Raw genomic sequence first — 11232 nt, forward strand, 5'->3', positions numbered from 1 at the left:
TCTTGTGAATAACTTGTTTGGGTTTTTTGAGTTCATTTTGACGGTATTTCTCTGTGTAGTCCTAGTTGTCCTAGATCTTCCTATGAAGACCAGGGTGCCCTGAACTCACAGAGCTCCACCTGAGCTGCCTCCCTAGTGCTGGGATTAAAGGAGGGCACCACTATACCCAATTCCTTCTGCTTTGCAAGGCTTTGCTGGGTGCCTCCTGCAACAAAAGAGATCAGGGAATGAACATGTGGGGGAAGGACACTGGATGTCAGGATGTAAACGGTCTCGGGCAGCTCACTTCATCTCCAGCACCTCTCCGTTTCCTTGTGTCAAGAAGAGATGCTGATGAGGATATAGCTCAGCAGCGGAGCCCTTGACCAGCATGCATAAGGCCTCGGGTTCAATCCCCGGTAGCTACAGAAAAATCAAATTAAAACAAAACAAAAAACTAGGCCAAGTCAGTCTCTTAAAGATGATAGCAGTTTGTTCAATGAGCCATTGGGAGGCTTGAGATAACCCACAGAAAGCCCTTAGCTGGTTACACATTCATTCACGCACATCTGTTTCTCCCACCCTTAGCCGATTCTTCCCCTCCTGGTGCCAAGAATCTGACTCTTCACAGAGTCCATGTCATGGTGCTTTTTAATGACACCAGTGAGTCCCCCGCCAGCTGGCACGAGCAACCACAAACACTGTTGCAACTCTAGCCACATTTTGATATCAAAAGTAAAACTTCAGGGAGCAGATGCCGTGGAAAGTTAATTTGCAGCATTGCTGTTTACCCTCACTACCTATAAAGCCTCCCATTGGCTGATGTTTGGGGGGTGGGGACCACCAAATGGTGAAGGCCACTGTCCCCCTCCTCTAACCATTAACCAGCAGAGACACTGACAAACAGGATTTAGTAGGCAGCCTCCCTGGAGCCTACTGTACATCTACTAGGATCCCAGGCAGCAGAGCGGAGCCTGCGGGAGCCACCTGAGCCTACTGCAGACGTGAGTTACCCCTGAGAGTACTCTATTCCTTCTGCTCCTGCCAGGGTCCCCACCTCTGCATCTTTGCACTCCAGAACACAGCCACATGTGTCATTTGCTCATTGGAGATTTTTAGCAGATGAACATGCATCAGCCGTGAAATGTGACAACCTTGTGGAGAACTTCCCAGACCCTAGAATCTGGTGGTCACCACTGGGTTTTAATTTCTCCTCCGCTACTGCCTTGCGGGAACTGTCACTGAGAGTGGTGGCTGTGTTTCACCGATTCCCCAGGGATTCAGCATTAGCTGTCAGGAACTGGAGGGAATCTCAGAGCTGAGACGGATGAATGCCAAGCAGGACTCTGGGATGGGACTAGGGGTGCACAGCTTGCACATGCAGGGGCACTCTGAAGAGTGCCCACACACCCCTCTTTCATGGCTCCTCACTTGGTAATCTGGGATGGGGATGATGCTGTTAGAAGAAAGAGCTGTACTAACTCTGCATCATCTGACGAGCTACCATCCCTGCCTAACTCCTCACCTGATCCAAGTCACTTCGGAGAGGACTGGTAAGGAGGACGTTAGTAGAAAGAAACATATGGTCCTCAGTCCTTTCACAGGCTGCTCTTAAAGAGCCACCTCGCTGGCCATGTGGCTTTCGATGGAGATAAGCAAGGTGGCTCAGGAGGTGCCAGCCCTGTCCTTTATGGATGGCCTGCCTTGGCCAGTTCAGTTTGCCCAGCTCTGCAATGAGCTGAAGCTGACTCATTAATTGAGTTTATGTAAGTCATGTATTGATGACAGCCACACCAGACATTCACAACAGTCTCGTGAGGCTGTGGGGGTGTTCAGCTCCATCCTGCAGGTTTGACACAGGAAGAGTGAGGCACATGGTCCCCCCTCAAAAAAGGCAGGAAGAGGAAGGAGACCCGAGTAACTAGGGTCTTTCCCCCAAAGGGGATCATAGACAGGTAATGGTCCAGTGAAGAAACCATGTGTAGAAAACAAGGAAGGGGCAGAGAGAAGGGAAGAAGAGAGGCTTTCTAGAAGCAGTGACCTGAGTGTCAAAGACCGAAAGAGAATGAGTTGGGCAGGGGGTGGAAAAGATGGACCCACAGAGTGGAGCCATGGGCAGGGCAGGGTAGGGTGATCTTTATCTCCATGTCTCAGGCCAGGACGGAGCTCAGCAAACACTACAGGGACTGTAGTGACATGCCTGCCTTCTGTGTCCTGCCCTAACCTCTGACCTGGCCTGAAGGAGGATAACAATCCAGTGTGTGTCCAAAGGAAGCCTGTGACATCCAGCAGTGCTGCAGACAGACAGACAGCATTCCGACTTAAGACTGAAGGACAGGTCATGAGGATCCAGTAGGCTGGGTCTCCTTTCTCTTCCTCCTGTTTTTTCTGGGGGCAACCGTGTGACCCACTCACCCTCACTCATGTGAGTCGCCCACATGAATGAGGGTGAGCTTCATGTGGGCACTGGGGAGTCCCTGAAAACTCGTCTTCTGCACAGCTGTGTCCTCCCCTATTCAGTCACAGATGTTATCTTGGTAGACTGGGTAGTCCCTACCACATCTTCCCAACTTCATGTGCTTTTGTTTGTTTTTGAGTTTTAGGGGCTTTTTTGTTTTTGTTGTTGTTGTCATTTTGATTTGTTTTTCTAGTCAGGGTTTCTCTGTGTACCAGTCCTGGATATCCTGGAACCCACTTTGTAGACCAGGCTGAGCTCAAACACATGCAGGTCTGCCTCCCGAGTGCTGGAATTAAAGGTGTGCGCCACCACTACCTGGCCTTCTTTTTTTGAATACCGAGTCCACTTGGTGTGGTTAGTATGTGCACGGGTGTAGGGCCATCTCCAGAAGCATGGCTAGTCTCTCACTCTGGAGCAGCCTTCTGGAACTGATTCTTCTTTTCCAGAAGCCAGCAATGGAAAACCTATGCCTGATGCTGTGCTCCAGAAACATAGTAGCAATCAGCCTGCTGGGTTCTTATCTTTTACCCAGGGATTAGTGCAATGACTCTCAACCTTACCTCATCATAGAGGCTTCTTTCTGCTGTAGACAGCGGTTAGCACGGAGACCCTCAACAAGTCAACATCAAGGCTTTTAAAAATCACACGAAAAATAAAAAGGTGGATTTACAAAGTAAAAGCCCAACAACACCTAGCCTGACAATTGTTTGCACACAGCCCTTTAGCAGGGCATCTTTCTCTCCCCATCTGCTTCCCACTATGTCCAGTGGCTTTTCATTCTGATCGGGAATCAAAGGGAAACCCACTTAGTAGGGTTTCGTACTGGGTGAACTGAGCACAGTTTAGCAAGCCGTCAGTTTTGAAGGAGAGCTCGGCCACACTTTGTTTTGTTTTTTTTCTTGTATGTTAAATATATGAGTTTGCATGGGTACTTAACCTGTCTCAGTTTCAGTAGAATTAAGAAAGCCTACTTTGAGTTTTTTGACAAAAAGTGCACATGAATATAGGTGAAATGTTTGAGGAAGTGCTGGGTTAAGTAGCAACGGTGCTGAGTAAAGCTGTCTTCAGTGAGGACCCCGAAGTCCAGAACTTTGCTGTGACTGAGTCAATTTCTCTCACAGCCAATGTGAAGGAAAAAATGGGGGAGGGCAAAGCGGGGTCTTGGCCTGCCTCCCAGGCACTGTGTGCCCTGATTCTGGGACTGCCATACCGTCTAACAAACACTCTTGGTTTGGCAGGGCCTAGTCAACCAGAAAGATGCCATTTGCTCTGTATGCCTGTCTCCTCTGGCTCTCCACCAGTGGCCTTGTGACTGCCAATCCTATAGATGACAGCCATACGGGGAACCCTCACCGAGGCCTGGCTCCCACCAATGTTGACTTTGGCTTCAACCTGTATAATCGCCTAGCGGCCACGGATCCTCACAAAAATGTCTTAATCTCCCCCATGAGCATCTCCATGGCCTTGGTCATGATGTCCCATGGTGCCTCGGGCCCCACAAAGACCAAGTTGTTCCAGGAGGAGGGTTTCAACCTGACAGAGATGACAGAAGATAAAATATACCAGGGCTTCCAGCAGCTCAGTCACCTTCTCAGCCAGTCAGACAGCCACTTGAAGATGAACATGGGCAACGCCATGTTCCTTGACCAGAGCCTGAATCCAAGGGACTCATTCTTAGCAGACATCAAAAAGTATCATGAGTCAGAGGCCGTGATCACCAAGAGCTGGCCAGAAGCCTCCAAGAGTATCAACAAGTATGTCGAGAGTAAGACACAGAGGAAAATGACAGATGTATTCTCAGAAGAGGATCATAAAGCCCCCCTCGTCCTGGTCAACTACATCTTTCTCAGAGGTACTGTTCTCCCCTCCTTTCTGTCCTGATGAGGTCCCACTCCAATGCACACTACATCTTTCTCAGAGGTACTGTTCTCCCCTCCTTTCTGTCCTGATGAGGTCCCACTCCAATGCACATCTCCCTAGTACCCACAAAGCCATCCCATACAAAATGGCCTAGGGTTCATTTCACAGCCAGTTCTGATCATGTCTTGTCCCTAACACATGCCAGTGTCCAGCAGGATGGAACATCCACAGTGCTGTTCTCGAACACTTCCTAAAAGATTTGTTAAAAGTATAGATTCTAGGACTCATGACAGACCTCCCGAAACAACACTTCTGCAGAAAACCAAGAATGTGCCGTGTGTGCCCCTCCGCTAACCTAATGCCATTTTTATGATCGGTCAGTTTGGAGACATCTCATCCCTGAGATCAAATCTGAACTTCTGCTATAACACTGATTCTCAGCTGAAGGTGAAACTGAAGCCCCTACCTTCCCAGAGACATCAGGCAACCTTGGCGAACATTTTTTTTTTTAACGTCACATCCAGGAGTGAGATAGGATGAACTATTGGTGGCCAGAAAGTCTGCTGGATATGCTACTCACAATGCTATTCACAATGAACACACACACACACATGCACACACAATGCACACATAAACACAAACATATACAAACACACAAACAGAGAGAACATATACACTGATGTATACACAAACACACACAGCCCCCCATGGTGCCATCATGCCTAAATATCCAGAGGGTCAAGACTGAAAGCCTCTACTTTTTTGTCTTCTTTGGCCTCGTGTCTTACACCTTTCCTCAACTAAGATCTTAATACACAGTGTGTGTGTACACACGCAATACACATACAAACACACACAACACACAAACACACATAGCACACATGCACAACATATACACATATACAGTGCACACACTAACACATATAGCACTGATACACACACTACACACACACAACTCTCTCTCTCTCTCTCTCTCACACACACACACACACACACACACACACACACACACACACTACATGTCTGGCTATACCATATTCCTCTCCTGTCCTTGAGCATGCCTGCCTTCATAGAAGACCATGTGAGCCTCTTGATAGTAGTACTGTAACAAGTTACTAAAGACAGTGGCTATATGCATTTGTTGTCGGATCACTGCAGGAGTCAGGAAAGTAGAATGGGCTGCACTGCTTGGGGCTCCTGAAGACCAGAAGAGGCTGGGGGTTGGGAGGTTGTTGCAAGCAGACAAGTTTTGACTCAGTCTAAGGAGCAACATTCTTCCTGTCAGAACTGACCAATACCATAACAAATAAACAGACTGGATGATGACCCCACCAGCTGAGGGTGATGAGGGAACTGTGAGCCTAAAGGCATCCTTCATCCTTACCCTGTACAGGAAGCACCATTGTCTAGAATGCCCTCATTCCAAGTGAAAGAGGTATGAGCCTCCTCCAGGAACTGACTAGACTTTAAAGATGATTCACTTTCCCAAAGCCAGCTCTTCCCTCTTCCCACCAGAGACCCTGAGTTCAAGGTTTGAGTTTCTAGGACCCCCAGAACTCTCAGCACTGAGTCTCACCTCAGGCCTAGAGGCTCAGGTACAAGTCTAGCTTAAGTGGGGCCTACCCTAAATCAAAACCCTATTGCCCTGTTTCTCTTCCCTTGTCTTTGTTTGAAAGCTAATCTCAAGCAAATCTAATCCTCAACCACTAGAGAGGCATAGAACAGGACAGGCTTCATAGCCCAGCATGCTGCTGCTGGCCCACTCTGTTGCATGCAGAACAGTCTGTAAACCCCGGGGATCATTTCATCTTTCTGGAAACCAGGCAGCCCAAGCTGGGGTAACCTGGCACACAGCAGACAGCTGCCTCGCTTGTTTCTACAGGGACAGTGGGTGTTCAGCTGCTTTAGAAGAGGGTGTCCAGGCTTTATTTTAATTTCCAGTCTACAAACCTAGTGATTGATATTCCCTTACCCCATCTTTTCCCCTCCCTCACATCTTTTTAGACATGTGGCAACTTCCCATAAACCCAAAGAACACCAAGGAGGAGGACTTCCATGTGAACGAGACAATCACAGTCCGGGTACCCATGATGTTCCAGTCAGGAAATATCGGTTACCTTCGGGACACGGCGATTCCCTGCCAGCTGGTACAGATGAAGTATTTGGGAAACGGAAATGGAACTACCTTCCTCATCCTTCCTGACCAGGGCAAGATGGACATTGTCACCGCCGCACTTAACCGGGACACGGTTGAGAGGTGGGACAAGACTCTGACTAAAAGGTAAGTCCTCCAGGCATCATGTTGGTTTCTATGAGGTGTATGTTACTGGAAAATGAGGCAGAGAGACTTTTTTCTCTCCAATGCAGACCCCAGAAGGCCTTTTGGCAGAAACAGCTGGTGGTGGTAGCAACAGAGTAGGTGAAAGGTCAGATGAACTTGCCAGCAAGACATGAAAGCAAGCAGAAGCTTTTCCCTCTGATCTTGCTCTTCCTCCATCTCATATCAGAACTCAAGCCATTTTGATGGGTCCTCTCTCCTTTGTTAAACCTCTCTAAAAAGGCTTTGATAGATATGCCTGGAAATGTGTCTCCTAGGCAATTCTAATGTCCAGTCATTTGAAAATGAAGATTAACCATCAGAGGCCTTAACAGCACATAGGCTGAAGCAGCCGTGATAAGGATATTAGCAGAGGGGACAGGATTTGGCTTTTGAGACATAGAATCCCATGGATAGCTTGGCCAGGAACTCCTGGCCAGGAGTTCTCACTAACTCTTCTCCTATCTTCTTCAGAGACCAGAAGTACTGATCAGTGGTCCAGTGTTGCGGGAGGCTACTCTTTGTTCCCGGCCACCCAGACTTGAAATAACCACACAAAAATCTGTATTAATTGCAATACTGTTTGACCAATAGCTTAAGCATATTTCTGGATAACTCTTATTCTTAAATTAACCCATTTTATTAATCTGTATATCGCCACATGGCTATGGCTTACTGGCAAGGTTCTGGTGGGCTCCAGCATAGGTACCGTTCTCCTGAGGGCAGCTATATGGCTTCTCCCTGACTCTGCCTACTGTATATATCTTTTATCCTGGCTTTACTCTGTTAAGCCATTGGCGAAAAGCAGCTTCTTTATTAACCAATGGTAATAAAACATACAGCATACATCACTTCTCCTTTTCTGTCTAAATAAAAAGAAAGGTTTTAAATTTAACAAGGTAAGATTACATATAACAAAACAGGTATCGAGCAAGAATTACAGTTACAATATTTATATCTACTTTATCTTTTATCATAACTAAGGAAAACTGTAATTATAGCTATCTATTCTTTAACTTCATCAAAGACTCCAGAAGGATATAATACTACCTAAGTAAACATGAGGTACATTATAAGCAACTTCCAAAACTATAGAATTGACAGAGACATCTCGCTGCCTGGACAGTCACGCAAAGTTTTTTTGTAATATTGGGGCACCCATCTTTGGCCTACAGGCCCATAGTATCCAGCAGATTTTTCTATGAAGCAGGGAATTTCAAAGACAGTTCTACCTACATTGGCAGTGACAGACAAGTCACTTTCTTCTGTGTCCTGCAGAATGTCTGGCAGACTCTTTTATGAAGCAGGAACCCCAAAAGACTGTCTCACCTTTAGGCAAGTTTAGCAGTCATTATTCTGTGGGTCCTGCATGTACAGTTCATCAAGCAGTCCAGGCAAGAGCACTTTCTTGCCCAAATGGCTAACCAACTCCATAAGGAGCCTCTTCAATGTCCATCTTCCTCTTGAAGTAGATTGGTACTGCCAGGAGCAGATGTGTCTCATTGTCATGAAAAGTTTTAAGTTTTTAAAACACTTTAAATGCCATATTCTGTAGGTCTTTGAAAGATCTGAAGAATATTTATTTATTGGAAATACATCCTTGCACATCTAGAAAACCTAACTAACACGACTAAAAGATTGACTATTATAGAAGACTATTAACCTATATTTACAGATATAATCAGCTCAAAGGAATTATCTAGGAAAAAATGAATTTAGGCAATTCAAAGACCCAGAGAAGAAACCTTACATATGAGGAAGAGATAGCTCCTGCCTCTTTCCTTGCCTTTCATCCCTAGTGAATGAGTCAGATTGGTGCTAAATGTGCCGAAGAGATCACACAAAGTGGACGTCTGTCTGGGAAAGTATATGTTGCTGTCTGCCTCTAGCTCTAGTCTTGGCCCCTCTAACCTTTCCTGCTTCACCCTGAACAGGCAACTGAACCTGTACATCCCCAAAGTCTCCATGACTGGTACTTATGACCTTAAAGATGTGCTGGCAGGCATGGGCATTGCAGACTTTTTTGCCAACCAATCCATTTTCTCAGGCATCACCCAGGATTCTCTACTGCAGTCATCACAGGTAAGTGTCTTGGGAGCTTTTTCTCCAAAAGTTACACTAAATATCTTAACAGTAAGCAACACAGCACATTTGTGAATGGTCCCCTGTAGGTGGAGTTTTTCTGTCCCAAGGCAACTCTCAAATAATCACTCAGAGGCTTAATATTAATTACAAATTTTTGACCAGTAGCTCAGGCTTATTACTTAATAGCTCTTACAACTTAACCCATTTCTATTAACCTAACCTATGTGCTACCCTGAGGCTCGTGGCTTTTACCTTTATTCCATTTTGTGTGTCTGACTTGTTCTCTGGCTGGATGACGACTCCTCTGACTCCACCCTTCTTTATCCCAACATTCTCGGTTTTGCTTTCCCACTTAACTTTATCCTGTTCAGCTATTGGCCAGTCAGCTTATTTATTAAACTGATCACAGCAGAATAAATTCACACAGTGTACAGAAGGATTATTCCACAGCATTCTTCCATGTTCCAAGCTGAAAACCCCAGGCCCAAGCCCTTTCAACTACAGTTCAGTAAACAGAGGCTCAGCAAGAAAACAATCACACAAAAAGCTCTTGACAAGGGAGAGTCATGGCCCAGGCAGTCACCCATCCCACGAAGCTTCACAAGAGAGGGGACACTGGGAAAAGTTGTCATGGCAGAAATGAGAGTAGCCCCTGGCAAAAAGAAATAGAGGACACACTAACAGTCTCATCAACAGCACACTGAGCCTTCTACTCAATTTCATGCCTCAGCTTTCAGCTTGACGTTCTCAATTCATAACATTTTGATTGAATACCAATTATGTGCCAAGCCTGTGCTAGGATCTGGCTCTGTTTCCATTACTCAGATGTGGACACTGTCCTCAAAACACAAGGGCTTTGAGTAAAATCGCTGAGGAAGCCCAGAAACACAGATGCCTCCTTTCTCTTCTTCCTTCCTTCCTTCCTTCCTTCCTTCCTTCCTTCCTTCCTTCCTTCCTTCCTTCCTACCTCCTTCCTTCCTTCCTTCCTTCCTTCTTTTTTTTGAAAAATTGGAAAAAAATTCTTTTTCCACTATGACTGTACCAGAAGTACTGAAGGACTGCATGTTCTAAGGTACCAAAACACACTTACCACAGACCAACGCTTTGGATTTATATAGGAGACATTATCCCTACTGCTCAGGGGAATCCTTAACCTAGGAAGGGCAAAGAGTTTGACGTGGTCACAGAGCTAACAAAATCAAACAAATGACAGCAAAAAACAGCCAAACATTTGATGTTGGGTCTGTCCACACGAGATCTCAAATCATCAAGACCCACTACAGAGGTCCCAGTCACAACTCAGCCTCTGCCTGGCTGCAGGAACCAATCACAGTGACACTCAGAAGAGAGCTTCATACTTGCTGAGAAGTGGGGCTGATGAGCCTCCTCCTCCACCACCACCAAGGGGACTGGGAATCCATTGACTGCCACCCATTGTTTAGTTGCCGGGGAAGGGTCTGTCAACCATTTAGCAATCTCCGTAATTTCATCTAATTTCAATCATTAAAAGGAACACATCAACAGCCAAGAATTTGCATTTCTGCCTCAGCCAGGGCTTTCCTAGGCACAGTAGGCACAAGCACTTCATAAAAATTCAACTCTGCTGTTTCCTTAAGCCTGGGATCTGGTAAGTAGAGCCCAAGATAGACCATGAACCACAATGCCTCTGATCTCTGTGTGGTGCATGCAGCCTGTGTCCCAGCAGGGAGGAAGTTAGGCGCAGTCTAGGCTCTGTAGCTGCTGCTTAGACAAGGAGCAAACACATGATGCTTTGGGAATCTTGGCTGCTTCCCCTCCTGTGGAGCGGAGGGTGAGATGTCCATGTGATGAGACGTGGATAGTTCCTGCCTTACAACCGGTGCTCATTTCCTGCCTCTGGTGTGTTTCTCACAGATGCTCCACAAGGCCTTGCTGCAACTGGATGAGACAGGGGAACCAACCAGAGAGGCTCCCCTAGAGGTGACATCTGAACCACTCACTGTCAAATTCGACAGGCCCTTCATCATCCTGATGTTCGACGGCTTCACATGGAGCAGCCTGTTGATGGGCAAAATCATGAATCCAGCTTAGTGTGTGCCAGAGGGGTTACGGTGCACCTGACTTTGGGGGAGTTCACCCCAGCCCACCCAGGCATCCCCACTTTTAGATATCTTGTAATGAATAACAATTGTTACTATTCCCAAGACAAGTCAATTGAGAAGGGAGCATGGAGAAAGAAGGAGCAGTTATTAAAGGATGTTTTTGCAAACTCTGGAGTCCGGGATGGTTGCATGCTGATGAGGGCTCCATTCACCCTTTCCTTACATGGAGGGAAGAGCAGGAAGAACTCTCTAGGGTTGTTACAAAGGGCACTAATCCTATTCATGAGGGCTCCACCCTTATGATCTCATCACTTCCAGAAACCCTGATGGGCTTCTAAGGCTAGATTTCAAAATGAATCTGTAAGACATTTGGGCGATGACATTTAGTCCTAATGCAAGAGGGGTGACTCCGACCAACCAAACCACCTCTATTTCTGACAAGAACAAGAACA

The 11232-nt window shown here is 46.4% G+C and overlaps 1 protein-coding gene across 1 annotated transcript; it reads left to right on the forward strand.

Annotated features, from left to right (window-relative positions):
* The first annotated feature begins 867 nt into the window (after positions 1–867).
* On the forward strand, positions 868–10947 carry Serpina6 (serpin family A member 6). Its single transcript, XM_075948027.1, has 5 exons — positions 868–983; positions 3676–4289; positions 6302–6578; positions 8549–8696; positions 10593–10947. The coding sequence occupies exons 2-5, from the start codon at positions 3695–3697 to the stop codon at positions 10767–10769; spliced, it is 1197 nt and encodes a 398-aa protein (XP_075804142.1). The 5' UTR covers positions 868–983; positions 3676–3694; the 3' UTR covers positions 10770–10947.
* The last annotated feature ends 285 nt before the right edge of the window (positions 10948–11232 follow it).

The sequence above is a fragment of the Microtus pennsylvanicus genome, chromosome 14 (assembly GCF_037038515.1).
Source record: "Microtus pennsylvanicus isolate mMicPen1 chromosome 14, mMicPen1.hap1, whole genome shotgun sequence".
Classification (NCBI taxonomy): domain Eukaryota; kingdom Metazoa; phylum Chordata; class Mammalia; order Rodentia; family Cricetidae; genus Microtus; species Microtus pennsylvanicus.